General features: G+C 55.5%; 1 protein-coding gene across 5 annotated transcripts in view; it reads right to left on the bottom strand.

Annotated features, from left to right (window-relative positions):
• Positions 1-20212, bottom strand: part of NHEJ1 (non-homologous end joining factor 1) — a 43021-nt gene extending 22809 nt beyond the window's left edge. The window contains exons 1-5 of one of the 5 annotated variants that reach the window (XM_085066739.1): positions 20080-20212; positions 19045-19230; positions 17964-18209; positions 15339-15477; positions 14063-14121 (exon numbers count right to left, since the gene is read on the bottom strand). In XM_085066739.1, coding sequence (XP_084922865.1) covers positions 14063-14121; positions 15339-15477; positions 17964-18209; positions 19045-19230; positions 20080-20103 — 654 coding nt within the window. In that variant the 5' untranslated portion in view covers positions 20104-20212. Of the gene's footprint in view, positions 1-14062; positions 14122-15338; positions 15478-17963; positions 18210-19044; positions 19231-19851; positions 20017-20079 lie in introns of those variants that run through there. The other 4 variants (XM_085066738.1, XM_085066741.1, XM_085066737.1 and 1 more) reach the window with 4 other exon arrangements.
• Positions 20213-20970: the final 758 nt, after the last annotated feature.

Genomic DNA, 20970 nt, shown 5'->3' with positions numbered 1-20970 from the left:
AGAGAGTTATCAGGCTGGAATGTGAGAAGCAGCCACACTGATGGCCATGGGAATGTAGGGATGCTCCCCCATGCCTGTCCTTCCTCCCTCTTCCCCAGTAGTCATCTGTATCTCCCTCCAGCAGCCACAGCTCCCAGGACCACAGAACATGTATCAGCCTAGCACTGCTGCCAGCTGGGACACGACTGGGAAGGGTTTTAGGGGTGCAACCCTTTCAGATTGGCAGAGCTCTGGGATGGAGGGTTCTGCAGGCCACCTGCATTCCCTTGGTGAGGCTGGCAGGTCCCTGGGCACGGCAGTCCCTGGGCATGGCTCCTGCGCTGGGCCAGTGCAGCGCGAGGTCACACCCAGGCCTGTGAACCCGGGCAGGCACAGGGGGGACCTTCTAGTCACACAATTACTATATTATGTAGCACTAATAAAAAAAAAAAAAAGAGGGGGGGAGAAAGGGCTTGAAGTTTTCTTAATGCCACATAGTAAAGTATTTATAGAAAGCCAGGCGTGAATGGGCTGCTTACAGGCCACACTCCTCCTCGGCGTCAGGATCTCCAGGAATTATTCTATGCAGTCACATTGTTGTATTCACCCAGAGATTGAGTTTAATTACAGACATGCGGGCAAACAGGCTGTCAGTGTTCCAGCCTCGCTGGGGAAAGGGCAACTGAGCTCCCTTTAATGAATGTATTTTAAAAAGACCCAAGGTTGAAATAGAGAGGGAGGGAGGGGGGCTTGCAGAGGCAGCACTGGGGGCAACAGGGATGGGGAGAAGGGGCCATGGGGAGATGTGGGGTACCAGGGAAGCCACTGGGGCTCTCTGGATTGGGGAATGGGGCTTGGAAGCTGGGCTGAGGTTGGGAACAGTTGGAGCACAGGGTGTATGTGTCACACAGAGCTAGAGGCACATGGCCCAGATGTGGCCAGAGCAGCTCACAGCATGCCGGGCCCCAAGCATCCACTGCACACAGGATGGCAGATCCCCTCAGAGACCCAGAGGAACTTCCCAGAGAAAATGGGGGGAGTGGGGAAGACTCCCAACTTATTACAGAGCAGTGTATAAACAGAACAAATAAATATAGAGCTACTTTATTACAAGGCTGGCCAACTCTGGTGGCTGGCTGATTACAGGGCAGGCTGCTCCAGAGCTACACAAACCCAAACCTCAATAAAGGCCAGATTGGAGCTGCCTTTCACTCATTGACAACTTTGGTGTGCTCCTGCTGCAGTGCTCAGCCCCAGCACACCACTGGCTGCCCCCACACCCCAGTATGAGGCAAAGGGCAAAATAAAAGTTTAAACAAGTAGTGAGTAAGCGATGAGCAGGGGCAGGCATCAGCAGCAGCCTTGCAGACAGGCACTAAAAATATAGTTTATTTTCCTGAGGAGGCAGCAAATTCCAAAACTGGAGATCTAAACAAAAAAATAAAAGCGAAGAATAAAATGCCATCAGAATTATAGATCCATGGCGGGGGTGGGGGAAAGACCCAAGAACAAGGAAAGAAAAACACAAGTGATGAGTAAGATACACACATGACGTATGTAAATACACTGAGACGGAAATGCATAAGCCTCCTGCACACAGAGGCACACGCAGGCACATGCACAGGCACACGTGCAGGGATGGCTCCCAGCTCCCAGTGGGGACAGAGCCACCCCGTGCTCTCTCCTGTCCTCTCCCCAGGGCCAAAGGCTTTAACCTCTGCACACACACACAGACATCTTTCCAGGGCTTAGGCTGAAAGGGCACTTTGTCTCTTGGTCCACAGTGCTCTCTACACGTGGGCTCCCAAGCCACCACCAGTGAGGTGGTGACTGCTGTCCCCAGGGACTGCTGCGACCACCTCGGTGCTGAATCCCTGGCGCCTGGCACAAGCCACAAACCCTGCAGTGGGGTGGAGGGTCAGGGCACAGACCCAGCCAGGCCAGGAGCCTCCTGGCCAGCAGCCGAGGCAGCCCCGTGCCCAGGCAGCCAGCCAGAGCACCAGACCCCAGTGTGCCCGCAGGAGATGAGGGAGGGATGGAGACCGGCACGTCTGAGGGGATACAGGTCAGGAGGCTTTAAAGGAGTTGATTTAGTATTGTCCTACCAGCACTGAAATGGGTACTTGAGCAAGGGATGGAGGTTGCTTCGGGTCATCGCTGTGCTGAACAGAGCCCTTGTAGCACAGAGCAGGAGAAAGGGGCTGCTTTGGGATGAGCCAGCTCTTCTGGGCACAGCTGGGTGAGACTGTGGTCTCGCACGTGCCCCATGCACAGCTCTACGAAGGAGGTGCTCCCCCAGACATCCCCACAGTGCTGGATGAACATCACTGTGACCACCAGTCCTGTCAAAGTCCCTAGGGCACCTTGGCACCACTGCACCCTCCCCAAGGCACAAGCCTGGGAGAAAGGGCAAAGCTGGAAGGAAAAGCAAGCAGTCCTGGTGCTGGACAGCCTTCCTTGGCAGTTTGCAAGGGTTCTTTTCCTGAAGGCATCACTGTATGCCCAAAGGACATAACCCTGCAAACTGCCCACCCTGCTGCACAGCAAAGCCTGGCCATGGTGCTCTCAAGGAATTTGCATGGGACCAAGCAAAATATAGCAGAGCCCTGAATCTCCTTCTATGCCACAGATGGGGAGGGCAGCACCTGGGCCATGCCAAGGCACCTGCCATCTCTGCATTTCCTCTGCCCTCACCATCCATCCTCACCTGCAGGGGCAGATCTCCTCCCAAGCCTGGTGAGCCTGGGGCCAGCCAGGGCCATCACGGCAGCCCCCACCACTGTCCCCCCCAGCCCAGGGAGCGGAAAACGGATCTCTGCAAAGGGCAGCTCATGCGGAAGCTGTTCGCATCCCGTAGTGCAGGCTCGACGGGTGAGGAGCAGGGCAGCTCCCAGGTCGTCAGGTTATCGGATGATAACAAGCCACACAGCCCGAGCACGCGACTTCCAGCAATGCAAGGCTGTTTCCTTTGTTTTGGGAAAACAAGAGGGGAACAAGACCTTTTCTGGCACGTTCTTGCCCGGCCTGAAGCTGTCCCCCACTTGCACCGGCTCGGAGAGGAGCCATACCCTCTGCCCGCTCCTGGCAGGAGGACGTGGCCGGGGCCACCCCTCGCCCTTTTCGCCTTTCCCACCTCTGCAAGGAGCAGGGCTGGAGCCGATGACTTGCCAAGCAGGGCCAGACGGCTGCTCCTTGCATCCCCCACACCCTGGTGGGGGTCCTGACTGCCTGGCTGTGACATTGGCTTGCAGCCCCACCAAGGTCCTGCTGGCACTAGTCGATCTCCACCCTCCAGCCTGAGAGGGTGAGACTAAGTATCATGGGGGTCCAGACATCCATGCTTTAGGCTGCAGGGACCCTAAACACTGGGGTTACCTCAACAGCTCCCCCACCCCAAACGCAGGGCTGAGCCTTCCCCTACATCCCATGGTGTCCCCTGCTCTCCAGAGAGCTGTGGGTTTGATGGGGGTGTGGGAGACCCCCCCCCCCCACCCCTTCCCCCAGCAGAGGAGGAGGAAACATAATAAGAAAAATAAAATTTATAAGCGAGGCAGTAATTACAGTGTGGCTACAAAAGGCTGCCTCCTCAGGGCCATCATTATGTGGCTAAATTTAACGCCCTGTGCGGCTGCTCGGGGCGGGGGAGAAGCCGCGTCCCGGGGCTCTGAGCATCCACACAGACGCCGGCTCCTGCTACCTTCCCTCTGTGCCGGCCAGGGCAGCACAGCTGAACGGCAGCCAAGAAAGCCATAAAGCGGGTCAGAATTTTTTTAATAGTCTATTTACCAAGATGCTGTTTTTACTGCCGAGGTTTCTCTCGTTTTATCTCTGGCTTTCTCCACACCCCCCCCACTCCCTGCTCTCTCTTCCCCTGACTCTTGAACAGACTGGGCTGTATTTTCTGTTTTAGGTTCCTCTCTCTCACTTGCTCTAAATACTATTTTCAGAACTCTAATTTTATACGGTATGTCCCTTTTTTTTCTCTTTCTCTTTTTTTTTTTTTTTCTGGTAAATATTTGCCATGACTAAGCCAGGACACATCCCGTTTAAAAGGTTCCCATCCCACAAAACATCAGCTCTTTAATGACATGAATCTCATTAGCTCTCCTCATGAAAAGAGGTATAGAAAGGGAGCATCACTCAGCCCCTCTGAGTTCCTGTATCTGCACGGACATATATTTAGCTGTGTGTACTGTACAGTCACAGGAGGGGACAGTCTGGGCACATGCACACCACCTCATTCAGCCAGAGGGACCCAGAGTGGGAGCCCCTGGGACCAGTGGGTTTTGGGATATCCGTCGGTCTGAGATAGGGTTGGGAAGGGCTCTAGGCCCAGTGGAGCCAGAGCTGGACTGAAGAGCAGGCAGCCCGGCACAGAGGCGCCTCAGAGTCCCTCCAAGCTGGAATTTGGGATCCTCTGAAGGACCTTCTCCAGTGTTGGGGAGCAACTTGTGTAAAGCCCACTCATGCAAAGAGCAGTCCTGCCAGAGGGGCCCAGCCACTGCCCTCTCCAGGCCCTGTGTCCCAATAGCTGGGTTTGGCACTGGGTAGCAGATGTAGGCTATATACTCGGAGACTGATTCAGTCGAACCAGCACAAGGTCCCAGGAAAGGTACTGGGTCCAAATGCCCAGAGAGGTTTCCTTACTGAGATTGGGGTCTGTCTGACCAAGTGGTCTCTGCATCAAGCACAGCATCCCTGGGAAGGAAGCAGAGTACCCAGATGTTCAGGCTATTCCAGCCTTCCTTCCAGCTGAGAAGGAGGCTATGTCTCTCCATTCATAACAGCATCTCCTGCTAGGGAACCAGCCCATCCACAGTCCCATGCTGGGCATGGTCGTTCCTACTTCAGTATGGTCTTCATTTCTCCAGTACAGCTATCACTTCCTTGGTGTAGTCCTTCCTTCCTCAGCATGTCCACCCCTTCTTTGACATTGCACAGTCAATCACACTTCCCTTCGTTTGCACAGTCCTCTGTCCCTCAGGATGTTCAATCTTTCCTCTTGGTTCACCAGCTGTCTGATGCCAGAGGGAGAAATCCCAGGAGATACCACAGGCTTGTTCAGATCTCACAGGCTGAGATCTCATTCACAGAGCCTGAAGGACACAGCAGGAGAAGTCTACAGAACAGAATTTACTCTCTCTTTCCCAGATCCTCTCTGCATTTTCCCTCTTATTTCGAGTCCAAGCAGGATACAGTGGTATTTCGCAGGCCCATCACACCTCTACCATTTTGGCATCAGGTGAATGTGATAGCATGGCCTCCTTTTCCTCCTCTAGACCTGCTCCCAGCAAACCAGCTGTGAAAAATCTGCGAAGGTATTGCTGAGTCCACAGCATGGGGCACGGCTGTGCTCACCACATTCACATGGGTGCTCCTCCATATTTTGGGGAGAAAGAGAAATAACCCCAAGAAGGGCTGCCAAGACAGGCAGAGCCATGCAGAGACCAGTGCTGCTGCAGGCATTGCACTGACTGAGCAACACAGGCTTACACAGGCTTCCAACCCATAAATAAACCGGGGGAGATTTCACTTCACTTTAAATTGCCTTAAAGGTTTGGTTTCGGCAGCTCAATAGACCCAGCCTTAAATGGTATCACCAGCTCAGGCAGCAGATGCCCATAGTGGAAAGGTAGCACACCCACCCTGGCTGTTTCCATGCTCCCTGGTGCAGGACCCTCTCCACCCAGCAATGTGGCCACATTTCCAAGTGTTTCCACAACCCAGAGTGTGAAGCATGACTAGGAGAGACTCACACCTCCCCGGGTGCATGGCTCCCAGGGCTGGGGCTTTCTGCAGCTGTGCTGGAGCCCATGTGCGGGCAGGGCTCCATGTGCTCATGCTGCACTGAGCCAGGTTCCCTGCTGGCCCCCAGCAGCCAACATTAATTCATTAACAGTCCCATTAACACCCAGCTGTGGTTTCCCCCCAAACTCAGGCAGGGACCCGCTCCCCTGTGAGAGCTGCTGACAGACCAAGTTTCCACCTTCAGCCCTTCTGGAGTTCTGTATAAAAATAAGCAGGGCTTTTTTTTCGAAAGGAAAACTATATTTCCCCTATCCGCACGCCCGCGCACACGTGCAGGACTCACAGCAGGAATTTGCTCCAATTTCCCCCACCCACAAACATATCGCCTTTGGCCAGAGACCAAACATGGGCATTTTCAGCCCAAGATACCAGGTTTTTCAGCATCCAGAAGACAAGAAGCCACCGTGACCCTGAGCTGGTCATAAATAGGGTGCCTGTCCCCCAGCCAAGGGGTGCTGGGAGACCCAGTGGTGCTTCTGCCAGGGCCTCATCCAGGATCCACAGCAAGGCAGCTGCCAGCACCTCCTGAAGAATTGCCCTCCTGGCATGGCCAAGCACCCTGTTTGGGACCTGGTGCCGAATTTCTATTTTCCCCTTTTCATTATCATTCCCAGACAGCCATGAGCACCAGAGGCTGCAGCATCCCAAGGAGATGCCCAACCCAGCACCCACTTAGACCCTGTTACCCAGCATTTATTTTCTCTATTCCTACATGATTTTTCCTCAAGAGCTGTGAGCACTAGCTGATGTTCAGGAAGCAACCTCTGACACATCAGAAGCCCAGGGCCACTCCAAGCCACAGATGGGTTGATATCCTTGCCCTGCATCATCCAGCTACAAATCAGGCTCTGCAGCCTGTGTCAGCAGCACAGGACTTGGTTCCCTAGGGTGCTCACTGAGAAGCTGGAGGCCAGGAAGCACAGATCTCAATCAAACATAAGCACCACGGGATCAGAGCACTGCTTGGGGCTTGGTGAGCATGCTACTTTGGGCATGTCTCCAACAGCGTGGCTTCAGATCCCTGAAGAGGACAAAGTGAGTGCCACCTATCTTCTAAGATGCCTGGTCATAAGCAGAGCACCCTGCATCCTTTTGATCCAGAGGTGTTTGCCTCACTGAGAACCCTCTAACTACTCCTTCCTTTAAATAGCAAAGCTCACAAATGCCCTATAGGGCTCCATGTCTATACGTTGTCTATGTATTTGTGTACACACACACACGCACAACACACAGAGATTTATTCGTGTTTTCAGAGCGGTTCAGGATACATTCCAGGACGAAATTCCAGCCGGTGCTGGAGCCAAGAACATCAGTGGCCCCAGCATTCGCTGCCCCCTCTGCCTGCGCACACACTAAATACGGAAAGGGAGAGGTATAAATAGAGAGAGAAATACATGAATGGCCCTGTTTCCTTACACAGATACATAAGGTGCGAAGGTCTGAGCAGAGTGGGAGCAGGCAGACTCAGGAATCTGACAGCTGTACCCCCTGGGGTGCAGAGCAACCCCTTCTCAGGTGCTGCTGTCTGCCCAGATGTGCTCAGCTGTTCAGTATCACCTCTGCATGGGCTGGCACAACTGGAAGAGGCTACGGGGGCTTTGGCCCATGGGATAGTGAGGGATCAGCTTTCAAAAACACCAACAAAAGCTACCAGTAGATGCCACTGGAGAAGGGATGCAGCTGTGGGAATGGAAGAAGTTAGTGAAGGGCTCAGGACACACAGGGACATGGTGAAAAAATCCTGACAGCCCATTTCGAGCACAGAAGGGGTGCAGGGAGCTGCAGAGGGCAGCACCAGGGGTGCAGGCAGCATTGCTCCTCTGCCCTTGGAGACAGTGGCAACAGATGGCAACACCCCAGTCCAAACCCCATCAGCTGGGGACAGAGATGCTGCCACATCTCTTGCTGACACAGAGCAGTGCCTTTAGTGCCTCATTAAAATCTACCCTGTGTTCCTCCCCAAAATGCCCTCTGCTTGCAGGAGCTGCTGCCACATCCTGAGCTGAAGGGCTGGGACAGGTGGCTGCAAGGCACAGTGGTGAGGGCCAGACCATGCCCCACACCTTCTCCCCTGTTAACCATCCCTGCATGCCCCCTTTGCCCTACTCTAACCCAAACACAGCCACAGAGCCTAGCCTGGCAAGGCTGGCACTCCAGACACCTCTGCACTCCCTGCTGCCCCTCACGTGCTCCCCAGGGCTGGGCAACTGCCTGAAGCCACGGGGCTGATAGCGGCAAAGATGTGGGAGCAGGGCTGGGGGTGGTGGCGGGGGGATTGCTGCTCTGCTTTCAGGAGGGGGAAGGGGCTCTCCCCCTTCAATGCTCCCAATTGAGCTGAGGCCTGGCACTGGCTCAAACCACCGCCTGCTGACACGAGATCAATCATCCTCCAAGCTGAGCTGTTCCTCAACAGCACTGCGCAGCCAGTGCCCATGCACGGGCTGGGGCCTCTCCTGCAGGAACTGGGTCTGGCCCCTTCTGCCAGATCGTCTCTGACACCCCTCTTCCTGCCTGCAGCACACAGCATGGCATGGCACAACCTGGCACATCACGGCACAGCTCTGCATGGTATGGCGCAGCATGGCACGGCATGGAGAGGACAAGAAATGCCCCGACTGCAAAGGAGGGTTCATTGCATACACCAGACCACATATGCCACACAAGGGTTGTGCAGTACCCCAGGGAGGGTGGCTGTGATGGTGCTTGTCCATCCCTCCATCCCCAAACAAACCACCAGGTGATGCCAGGCTGAAGTGGGCTGGGACCAAACAGACAGCTGCCTGTACCTGGTGGCACAGCCACAGTCACAGGGGGCTGGGCTGTGAAACGCCCATATCCCCAGAAGGAGCATCCCCTCAGGGCTCCTGGGACAGCATCTACATCCCTGGTAGAGGCAAGGGCTGGACCAATCACAGCCAGCCTAGCCCTGGTCCAGCTGCCGGGTACTCACTGCTTGCCCATGGTCTGGGCACTTTTGGGCAGATTGCTGCTCTGGGCTGCCTGTGCCAAGTCTGGTTTTAGCAGCATGCAGCTCCACTGACTCACTGCTTGTGCAAGCAGCCTGTGGCTGCTGGTGGCAGCCCTGAAAGTGCATCCTGGCTGGGTGCCCCTCACCTGATGAGGCCTCAGCAGATAAATAAATAACACCGCAGCACTGACCACCATCCACCTCCATGGCAAACACCACAGGGGGCTGGTGCCCAGGTAGTGGTCAGCACCCACACAGTGATGACCACCAGTGCATCTCCCCAAAGTGCACCACTATGGGCACAAAGTGCTGGCCCCTGGCCCCTGGCCCCTTCAGCCAGCAGATGTGGCACTCTCCCATCAGTGCCAGCATGCACACTCCCAATCTTGTCCTCAAGAACTCCTGCTCTGGTACATGTGCTCACACTAAGAACAATCAGCCCTCCCTCCACTCCTGCTTGCAGCAGTGTACAGCTCCTTGAGTACATGTGTGCAGGGCAGTGTGTGTCCTGCTCTGCTCAGCACAGCTGTGGCCCACTGCATGTGGGACTCAGACCCCAGGGCAGTGATGGGATGGTGTGACCAAAGCTTGCTCAGCAATGACGCAAGGACCCCCTCAGGTGGCCCCAATCCAGAACAAGACACCAGCATCCATGGGGCTCACTGGGCAAGCACAGCACAAATGTTTGGCAGCACCTACGAGCTTGCTCTGCTCGTAGCAGCCGCACAAGCCAGCCCCATGCTGCCACCTCTGCCCTGAGCCAACCTGCTCAGGGCTGTGCAACTTTTGCACCACTCAGCCCTGTTAGCAACAGCACTGCTGTTATTAGCCACCAGCTCCTTCCCCAGCCCCACGCCAAGGGACCCCAGCCCAGCTGAGCACCCACAGCATGTTCACCCTGCGTGCAAACAGTCCATGTCTCACTCACACCCCCAGCACCACTCTGGCCTGGTCGCAGCTGCAAAGCCGCAGCTACCTTGTGCTAATTAAAAACATCCCTCGTTTGAAGGAGCCAAAGGGCTGCTTCCTCTCTGCTGCACTGAGCTGGCGTGGGTTTGAGGGATGCCGTCCCCACCCTGTAAAATATGCAGGCCAGCACTGCCTTCGTCCTCGGCCAGACAGTGGCCACTCCGCTCCCCAGGGCTTATTTTTAGTTCCTGTTAAAAAGAAGAGGCAGGGTGCTGGAGGCAGGCAGTGCGCAGCCAAGCACCGCGCTGGACTGCAGGGCAGCAATGGCCTGTGACTCCAGAGTGCATCCTAGCCATCCTCCACCTGCCCCGCTGGCCTGTGTCCCCTCATGGGAGGGGGACGGGTGCCTGGCCCTGGTCCCAGCCCCGGTGGGAAACAATAAGAGGGATGCTGACCCCCGGGCGCCCTGACGTCAGCCAGCACCGCTGCCGGCACCACCGCCAGCCCTGGCCCCGGGGCTCCCACTCGCCCTCGGCTGGGGCCGCACTGGAAGCTGCCTGTTTGTTTATCTTCCTCTCCAGCGTTGCTTGTTTTGATGGTACATCCTCCTCCTCCTCGCCGGGCCCCGGGGTCGAGCCGTGAACCCGCCGCGTCCTGTTTGCCGAGGTCCCGCGCTCCGCTTGCGGAGGTGCGGACCAGCCGCCCCCGCGCGCCAGCCACAGCAGATAAAAATACACAGGGCAGAGCATCCTGGGGCGCGGGGGCTATATTTGCCCTGATGGTATCTGTGAGCTTGTCCTCGATGTACCTGTCCCTGCCCTCCTCAGAACATGGGGCACGGCGCTGCAGGAACCCGCTCACCCTTCCCCCTCAAAGTCGGACCGCAGACTCTGGCAAAAGGTGTGACATGAAATGCTGACCGTAGCCAAGCTGGGGCAGGGTCTCAAAACTCATGGGTGGGCATCCGACCCTGCTCTGTGAGGTCATTTCTGTAACCCAAAGGGACACCTGGTGACAAAATATCCTCAACCCGCTGGGTCCCAGACTGCTGGGAAAGGTGCTGGGGCAGCCCTGAAGCACTGAGCCCTCTCCAGCCTCCTGCTCCTTCCCTTCATGGTGTGAACCCCTGGGCTTGCCAATAAAAGCCACCAGCTTTGCCTCGGCTTGTGCACAGCCACTGCTCTCCTTCCAGCTCTGCTTGAGCACAGGCAGCTGCTCAGCAGTGAACCCTTGCCAAAAACTGTGTGTGTGAAAGCATCATTTCCTAAACGTATAAATATTACCAGGGCTTTGCTGGAAAACTCCCCATGGTTAGTTAAAATGCCCTGGATAGCCAAGTGCACACAAGCCCAGAGTAAGGGCATGTCTAAGCTGAGAGGCTGTGCAGCTCTGCCCTGGGGAACTGACAGGTTCTTTCCTCTCCATGTGGGACACAGCAAAGGTCGGGGAAGTGAGCAAAGCTGTGGAGCACTTGCCCACATCCAGCCCTGTACCACACCACCACCATCCCTTTCCAGCCAAGAGGTGCTTACCACTACCAAACATCCACAACCTGTAGCCCCATTTTGCAGATGGAGAGGCTGAAAGGACCAGTAGATCTCTTCTTGACCTATTGTCCACTGATGTTCAACCACACACATCCCAAAACCAAATCCAGCAACCTGGTTTTCTTCCAGGCAGGCTCCCAGCCTACTTTTGGAGACATTAAGAAATGGAAGATAAACCACTGCCCTTGGGAGCATGCCCCAATCACTTGTGGGAGCAAACCCAAGTGCCTCCATTCTAACTTGAAATTGCCTGGCTTTGTGTCCCAGTGCCTGGCTTGCGCTCCACTGCTCTCTGCAAGATTAAAGAGAGCTCTTCACTAACCAGCATTTTCTCCTTGTAAAGACCCTCACACACTGTAATCAAGGCGCCTCTCAATTTTCTCCCTGATAAGCTAGACAGAGCTCTTCCCTTCCAAGTCCCTCAATTCTGGGCTCTCTCCCCAGCCCTCAATACATTCCTTTGACTCCGTGCTGATTGCCCAGCATCTTTTTGGAAACCTAGACACGGGAGTTGTTCACAGTGCTCCTGGCTCCCCGCAGCACGTGCTGCTCCTTTAAGGATCTGGCAGACAGAGTATTAAATTGCCTGGGGGCTCTGAAATACCTGCACAGAAACAATGAGGTCATCCAGACCACCTTTCTGCCGAAAGAAGAGAGGGGACAGTTTTGGTGGTGAAGAGCTGAAAAGCCATGTTTGGTGTTCCTCACTAACACAAGACCTAGAAGGCATCAGGAGGAACAACAGGGTACCACATTCAAACCAAAGGCAGCAGCTGTTCACATCTCACAGCTCATTGCTGCAGGATAGCATCATCAGCGGGTTTATAAAGAATGGGATGAATGCCGAGGACATACACTCTCCCAGCAGACCAAACAAACAGACAACTGCATCCCTCCACCAGCCTCTCCCCTGCACCCAGTGCTCAGAGCTGGCTACCAAAGGATGCTGAGTGGCAGCATCTCCCAGAACCTTCCATTCCCCATCCAGCACACCAGCCCTAAGGCACTGCTCCTGGACTGTTCTCAAGACACACAGCACCAACTGCCATCCCATCTTTTCAGTCTCTGCCAGATGTGTTCCACATCAGCTGCTTTTGCCAGGCTCTGTGCAGCACTGCCTCACTCCCCTCCTGCCCACTCTGCACTTTCCCCCACGCCCCACACCATACCAGCTCTTGGAGGACTCTGAATTTCAAGCCTGATGCTCATCTTTAGCAGATGTTGTTCAGATGACTCTTGGACAAAGACATTTCATCATCTCCCTATCCTGGCACCTCCCTATCTGCCTACACCCTTCCAGTGACAGCACTGAAACATTTACCTACTGCTTCTGCCATGTCTGGTCCAGTACCAATCATTTTACCACCTCTGTCTGCTAATAAGCTTATCCTATTGCTGGGAGCTTAGGTTTTCTCCTACTACACTAAATAAAACCCTTTCCTTCTGTTCTTCGCCATGATTTTTCCCTGATGTCTTTAACTTCTGTTACCCATTTTCTACACTTCATAATTTCTAATTTATATTGATTGCTATCTACTCCCGCTCTCCCATTTGTTATAAACTGCTCTTTTATTTCTAATTGCTGCCTTCACTTTGCCGCTGAACCAGAACGGGCTCTTGGCCAGCACTGCCCTCTTTCTTGATTGTGGAATTGTGGCTTTTTGTGGCTTCTGAAATTCTTCTGAAAGAGCTCACCATTTTAATTCACATTTTTCTATCTAAATGTTTCCTCTGAGCTGATTTCACTCATAGTTTTCCCCCTGCTTTGGGAAATTAGCTCTTTCAAGGCATGAAGGATATAAATTACTGCTTAGGAATGTCCTTTCTTTGCCCAGGGTGAATGTAATCTGGTCATGATCACTGGTCCCTAGGCAACCTCCAAGTTGCAGTCCAGCAGTGAATTCATCTCTATCCTTCATAACCCAGGGGAAATGAAAGTCACCTGCACTGGGTGCAATGCCTTGCATATAAAAGAGAGATCATCTCCAATTTTTAGAAACTCTGCAGATCATATATTGCTGGCTGCACAAGAGCATCAGCTCATCTCATAAAGTGACATCCTCCCAAAGCCCACGTGATACCACTGACACCCTGGTTGACTCCCTGGTCCCCAGCAGGTACCACTGCTCCCCACTCCCATGCCTTAACAGCAAGCACAGGAACACTCGCAAGCATCCCAAGTCTTTTTGCACAAATGGGCATCACTCATTTCTGACCTTGACACATCAGTTTAAATCATTTTAGTGCTTCTGTGATGATTTCCAGTAATGAAAAAGGATCAGATGAAAGACCCTCTCCTTCCAGTCCCAGTTCCTCCAAAGCACATGTCTGATTTTAGAGCTGAGTGTGCCAAAGGGACAGTGGTAGGCAGAGCATGGATAACATGCTGAAAAGCTCTTGTCCCACAATGTGTCACTGCAAAGTCACCTCTAAAAGCAACAGGTGAACTAAAAAGAGATAGCTTCTCCTCATTCACCTGATCCCTGCCTACCATCAGCAGTGATGTTTAGGTCCAGAGTAAGTGTGGGAGGCAGATGAATATGCCCCAGTGATGGCACACTCCTGTGGAGCAGTCAGCCTGGCTTGCACCTCTGGCAGCTCCCAGCAACCAGTAGTTCCCATCCAGCCATGTCAGGCATGTCCCCAGCTCAGCTAGCCCTAGAGATGGGTGCAAGGACACAGAGAGGAAACAGAGCCATGGGAAAGCCAGAGGACATGACCCCTCTTTAGGCAAGCCCAGCTATTCCCATCAGTGCTCCCATCCAGCCTGGCACACCTCACACTGCAGGTGCTGCTGACAGCTCCCAACCACCCCTTTGCCAAAGGACAGAAGACTTGCACCATTCCTTACCTCAGCCATAAAGTTCTGCTGAAATGTATCCTCCTGGAAGGGCTCTGTCCGCAGGCGGTCTGCAAGGTAGAGAGGGATCAGCCTGGGCAGGTTTGGCCAGATCTCCTGCCCAGCTTCTCCTTTCCCTGCCCATGGGGGGAGGATGCTGCAGAGAAAAAGCTCCAGCATGCTCATCCCAGAATCAGCAGGAAAGACCAGCTGGCCTCTTGGGGAAGGGACACATCACCTGGTTAGCAGAAAGTGCAAGGACCACAAGGAAATGGGAAAAAAATGCTTGTGCTTGCTGATGCACACAGCAACCAGGCAGAGCCATGAGTCCATCCACACCTGTCACAGCACCCTCCTGCACTGAGAAGCAGGGAACAGTGGCAGGACATGCTCAACGCCTTTCTCAGATCTTACAGCTGGAATGAGCTGTCTGAGTATATGGCACAGGGCACTGCTTGTCCAGCTGCTCTTCAGAAGGGGTTAGCCAACCTGTGTGCTCTTTCAGGACAGGGACAAACCCCTGTTATATTCTGCTCTGCACCTTGTCCAAAACACTGGTTTTTTCACATTGTTGAGAAGATGTGGTCTGGAGAAGCATCGGGCTAACAGGGTCTGGACCGCAATACCTTTCTGATGATACACAAGCCAGGGCTGACCCCCATTAGTCCTGGCATGCACAGGGCTCAAGGGTCCTGCAGAAGTGTAAGTGTCACCTGTGGCAGGAGGACAATGCATGGCAGTAGCAAGGGATGACCTGAAAAAGTGCCCAGCCAACCTCCATGGGTGGAGGACAAACCACCCCCCAAGGTGGTTCCCACAGCAGGTCCTGACCCATGTCCTACCCAAGGGGACTAGTGCCTGTAATCATCCCCATGAAGTGGTCTGGGCACTGGAGGGGGGCCCATGAGTACAGCTCATCTGGGAGAGCTGGGAGCCCCTGGTTGTTCTCCAAGCATTCAGTGAACTCCTGCACTTGGGAAGGGAGCCTGACACCACTGCAGGGCCAGCCCTTGCTGGCATCCCCTCTGCCTCCTGGGGACCAGCCAGGTGCTCTCAGAGTAGCGAAGAGCACCTTGGCGACTCCCCAACTTCTACAGCTATCAGTCAAAGGCTGTTCCTCCCCCAGCTCTCCCCAGAGGCTGCTCCCCAGCCTTCTGGCTACTGCTGTGCTGCTGGTTTAGCTAAACATGAAACACAAGCCTGGCTGGGTAATAGCCAGGGGGAGCAGAGCATGCCAGCCCAGTGCTAAGGAGGAAATTCGCTCCCTGCCCCATCCATCTTTTCTCACCTCTGCTGAGAGTGGCCCCACTGTCCCTGTAATCTTCAATCTCAGCATCCTTCTGGAGCAGTAGGGAAGTCAGCTGTTGCACCTGGCGCTGCATCACCAGGTTCATCCGAATCAGGGGCCGCACGAGGTGACGGAACGCCTACAATGGAGAAGGGACACTTTAGGAAATGTCCAGGTCTAGGGAAGCACACAGCTGTCCAGTCCACAGAGTGGTCAAAGCAGAGCAGCCAGCAAAGTCCTAGTAAGAGCTGCAGCCCAAGTCACACACGGCTCCCCAGAATACCCCACATCTCACCCACATCCAGTGAGAAGCAGTCAAAAGACGTGAGCCTGGAGAAGGCAGGCCAGATGCTGTGAGACACATCCCTCCATCCCAGCCCCATCCTTTCACAGCTGGGGGCTGTAGCAATGGAGAGCTTAGGTGGGAGAGCCCGATGGAAACAGCGCAGAAATAGGCAATGCTTCACCCACTGTTTGGGGTGCAACAGGAGACAGAGAGCCCCCCATGTGCCACCCAAACTCTCCCCATGGCTCTGCACACCTCATGGCATGTGTCTGGCAAGAAATAGGCACAGCTGGCTGAAAAACCAGAAAGACATAAGGCATCAAACTGTGGCTTGATGAACAGGAGAGACACCCCCTGGGAGGTGAGATCAAAAGCAGAAGAGATCCCAACATGCAGGACTTGTGCACGCTCCCCATTGCAGCCCACCAGTATCCCCTCTAAGCTTACACCCACACAAGCACCATGCAGAGCCCTGGGCATGTCCTCTGCCCCAGAGCCTGGATGGACCACCCCGGCCCAGCAGGCACACAAAGCAGCCTCCCTCCTATCACTTCCCTCAGTCTCTGGAAGCATATTTGAGATCCCGCAACCTATCATGCCCCTTGTTTCTGTGGCCAGGCTGAGTCCACAGGTGAGAGGAAAGCAAATCCAGCATTGTTCCTGAAGCATTCTCACTCCTATGGCAAGCCCACAGTGGGCCCTGTGCTTTGCTCACCCCCAGGCATGAGCTACAGAGGTGATGGCCATCACCCACTGGAGTACTTGGAGTGCATCACCTGCAGCAGAGGTGGAATGGGCCAAGCCAGGTGGGTTCTATGCCAGCCTCAAGCACTTGGCCGGGGCAGAACTGGTCCCCATTGCTGCATCCACACCAGCTACACTCAGGACCCCGGGTGCTTCCCACCTCTGCGGTGTCTTGCAGACATTCAGTGAATGTCCAAGACAAAGCAGAGGAGCAGGCGGGAGCAGGGGCTTTGCACCTCCTCAGCTCAGCCTCTGTGCGTCTTGTCCGAGAAGGGACATCAAGTTCCTGGGGTAAGCCAAGCTAGGACTCCAATTATTTGCTCCCCAGTTCAACCTTGATGGTGAGGACAGCCCCCGCAGCAGCCGGGGAGCCCGGGTCTCCCCCCGTGATGCCCAAACACAGCCGTTTGGGGGCAGAGGACACGCACCTCGCAGCGGGACCCGGCGGCAGCAGGGCTGCGCGGCTGTCGGGCGCTGCCTCCCGCCGGCAGCGGAGCCGCAGGGCCGCCCGGGCCGGGGCTCCGCAGGGCCAGTTCGCGGGCGCCGGGCGCCCTCTTGTGCGCGCAGGGACGCAGAGCCCCGGGGGGAGCCCCGGCCGCAGCGCTGCCCCGCCTGCGGGGATCCGGCGGAGGGGCTGCCTCTGGGAACGCAACATGCCGGGCAGCCCCGTGAAACAGCAACCCGTTAAAGGCTGGGGAGACCCCGCTATAACTCTGCCCATCATGACAGACCACCTGCGGGTCCTTTGGGGATATTTGCTGCCCTGTGCCCTGCTTCATGGCTTGCACCTAAAGAGAACAGCATCACTCTGCTCTACAGGGTGCTAGCAGGGCATCACCCCACACTGGACATAGAATAATAGGAAGGTTTGTTTGGAAGGGACTTTCAAGATCACCCACTAGACCAGATTGCTCAAAGCCCCATCCAGCCTGGTCTTGAACACTTTCAGGAATTGGAGCACCCACAATTTCCCTGGGCAACCTGTTCCAGTGCCTCACCACCCTCATAATGAAGATTTTTTTCTAGCAGCTAATTTAAATTTGTCCTCTTTTAGTTAAAAAACATTTCCCTTGTCCTATCACTATCTGCCCATGTAAAAAGCTGTTCTCCCTCTTTCTTATAAGCCCTCTTCAAGGACCGGAAAGCTGCAACGAGGTCTTTCCAAAGCCTTCTCTTCTTCATGCCAAACAATCCCATCTCTTGCAACCTGTCTTCACAGGAGAGGAGCTCCAGTCCTCTTATAATCTTTGTGGCTCTCCTCTGGACCCACTCTAACAGGTCTCTATTTTTCTTGTGGCAAGGACCCCAGACTTGGATGCAGAACTCCAGGTGTGCCCTCAGGAGGGCATTTCAATCATGCCCTGGCAGCAGCATGTGCTGGGCCACCCCTGTGTGTCACTGCATGGCACAAACCAAGGTGCCAAAGCCTCAGTGGGAATAAATGGGAACAGTAAACCTTGGGAGAAGCAGAAGGCAGAGTCAGGCAACCTACAGTCACCAGCATGGCTCGAGACTATTCAAAAACCTCCAAGCATAAGGAGACAATTCTTAATTTTGACCACTCCCCTCCCCAAACTCCCTGCAGCTTCACTCACCATCTCCAAGGGAGCAGGGCAGCAGTGAAAGTTCCAGTAGAAGGGTAGTCCTGCCAGCTCACTCTTCACGTGCAGGCTGAGGCCACTGGCAGAGCGGTTGCAAGAGAAGGCAGTGGTGGCATCCAGCTGCCCTGCCAGCAAGGGGCACATTAGGTTGCGCAAGCGGTTCAGGAAGGAGGACACGTGAACCGTCAGCCGCTTGTTCAGCTCCTGGGAAAAGGCAAGCTTAGGGGGCACAGCACAGCACTAGGGAAAAAACCAGCAGAAAGCCCAGCACCAAAGGAATCAAACTACTGCATGTCCCACAGCAAAAAGCGGTCCCTGGGCCTTGGCTTCCAGCCCTCTGACATGACATTCCTCACTGATTCTCCCAAGACAGCCAAGCTGGGAAGGCTCCCCTATGCTGTCAGTCCGGTATGGGCAGGGTGCAATGGGTCTCCACTAGCACATCTGTTCTGCATGCCATCACAAGTGCCACAGGCTGGCTGAGAGCCAACAGCAGGACAACCTGCCAGAGCTGGGGGATGGCTGCAGCCATATGCCCATCCCTCCTGCCACCAGCTGCTCAACATTATGTGACACAGGGATATGCCACTCCAATGGCACGCGAGGGCCTGGGCACATGGACTAGGCTGAGGAGATGAGGCACAGCTTCATGCATTTTTGGGGGCCAAGCTGACAGGATGCCCCATGAGAGACTGCACTAGCTATGAATGCAAACAGAATCTCTCTGTCACTGGGAAGAAAGCAGCCTTGTTTCAAGCTCGTCTTTAATACACTGACCCTGGGGAAACCAGCTACCCATCCAGCCCACAAGTGAAGAGACTGTGCCAGCCTCTGTACACAGACCCACCTAGCTGCCACGGGCATGCTAAACAGTGTGGCCCACTCTCCCATGAGAAGGGTGTTTGGCCAAGTGGGGTGACAGTGCTTGGGCAGAGCAATGCAGGGACTTCCCAGGTTGGACATTTGCACCCGAGCCCAGTCAGACCCAACAGCCCTTGTGTGACCAAGGAGTTTATGCTGGTATGTCAGCTGCTGGGAGGAGAAAAGGAGGTCCCTGGCCTTTTCAGACACTCACCTTCGACCTTTGTCCCACAGCCTCGGCATCTGCACTCTCGTACCAGACACTGCTGAGGTCAGAGATCAGCAGGATATAGCCAGTATCCCTGAAGCACACTTTGGCAAGAAAAGTGGATTCACCAAAGCAAACAGAAGCCCAGGGTTGGCTCAGGAGGCTGTTTTCCAGCTCCTCGGAGCCTTCCATCTGCAAGAGAGCAACCAGGTCTCTGCCTCAACCCCCACTCAGGAAGACCTGGTCCCTGGGGTGGCCTCACCCCAGTTCCCTCCCCATAGTGGGGAACGTATATGCGGGACCCTCAATCCCGGCTGGCTCATTCACGATGCAGTCCCACCCAACAGCATAGAGGTGAGGAAACTCAGCCAGCTCTGGACACACTTGGAAGCAGCAGAGCTGAGGCGGCTATTTTGGGGAGCTTTGTGCAGGGCAGGTCCTGCCGCAGCTCTCAATAACCACCCTAGCTACACCAGCAGGCGCACGGCAGTAGAACTGCTGCCTCCCCGGGCTACCCGCTGCTTGCTAGCGTTAACACGGCAAGACCTCTATGCCCAAATGAACACTGAGGCTGCCCCGCCGGCACCGGGCGGGTAGCAGGGTGCTGCAGCCTCCTCCTGCGGGGGCATCCCGTCCCTGCGCTCCACGCGTGCCCGCGCCGTCCCTGCCCGCAGTGACACCGGCAGAGTGCCGGCAGCCCACTGCCGCTTCCCGCTCCTCCCTGGGACGGGCTCCATGCCTCCCAAAACAGTCGGGGGCCCAGCGCCCCCGGCGTGCCCGCAGGCCTAGGGCTCTGCGGAGCCGCAGCATTACCCGAGGGCAGGAGGAGCAGGCAGCCGGAGGATGCAGAGGCAGGGGCTGGCGAGCGGCGAGCAGCGCCGGGCCGGAGGCGAGTGCAGACTACTGCTCCCGGCATGCTGCTCTCTTCCGCGGCCTGCGGGGCCGGGGCACGCCGGGATGTGCGGCTCTCTGCGCCACGGGAACTGCCGTGTCTCCCACGGAGCCGGAGAGAGTACTGCTGGTGTTCCCTCGCCTGCTTACAAGGACAGTGAACCGAGCAGGCATGACCCCCTAGAGCGTCCCCCGTTGCCGCAAGGGGTGTCACGGCCAAGACGCTTAAGACTTTATTTTGCGCTTGCGCCTGTTAACAAATGTCCTGGCACAAGTGCCCAGCTGGGGACAGGGTCCGATGCAGCCGGAGAGGCAGCGGCAGCGAGAGGCTCCTCGTGTCGCTTGGCCCCAGGTTTTTTGGTAGGTAGGGCCCAGGGCGCTCACCCGCACCGCTGTTCTCCCAGGCTGTGCGGGGGCTCAGCTGCTGCACCACAGTGAGCTGGGGCTGCAGGTGCCTCTGTCCCCATGCGTGAGCACTGGGCTCACGAGGCGGCACAGAGCAGCACTCTGCCAGCTTGACACACCACGCACCCCTCATTCCCTCCCCACTGAGCCTCACCCTTACCTCAGGCACTGACTCGCAAACCCCATCACCCATGCTCTGACTGTGATCCCCCACTGGCACTCCATGCATTGAGGACATCCACTCTGAGCCCACAAACTGCACCCCCTGCTATGCCCCTGAGTCTCCCTCTTTTCACACACCCCTCTCAGCATGCAGATTGCAGCCACCTCTCAGGGCAGTGCCAGGGGACGGTGGTCATCACAGAGGGTTTGCATCCTGACAGGGTACCAGGGAACATGGGAGTAGGCAAGGACTTTGCAGTGCAGGACAGACTAGGTTGCATGACCAGGTTTGGGGTGCAGAACCCAGTTGGACTTTGGGCACAGCTGGAATTTAGGGTCAGGTGGGTGTGCTGGCTGGTGAGGATGAGCTGTGCATTACACTGCTGTGTACAGCTGTGGGGGTCACAGAGAGCTGGGAAAAGAGGACTCATACCTGGATCTGCACACCCAGTGCCACCACATCCCTCCCACCCT

Source organism: Lichenostomus cassidix, chromosome 7 (genome assembly GCF_008360975.1).
Source record: "Lichenostomus cassidix isolate B80296 chromosome 7, HeHo_3.0, whole genome shotgun sequence".
In the NCBI taxonomy this organism is placed as follows: domain Eukaryota; kingdom Metazoa; phylum Chordata; class Aves; order Passeriformes; family Meliphagidae; genus Lichenostomus; species Lichenostomus cassidix.
The sequence above is the reverse complement of the archived record's forward strand: the minus strand, read 5'-3'. Positions and strand labels throughout refer to the sequence as shown.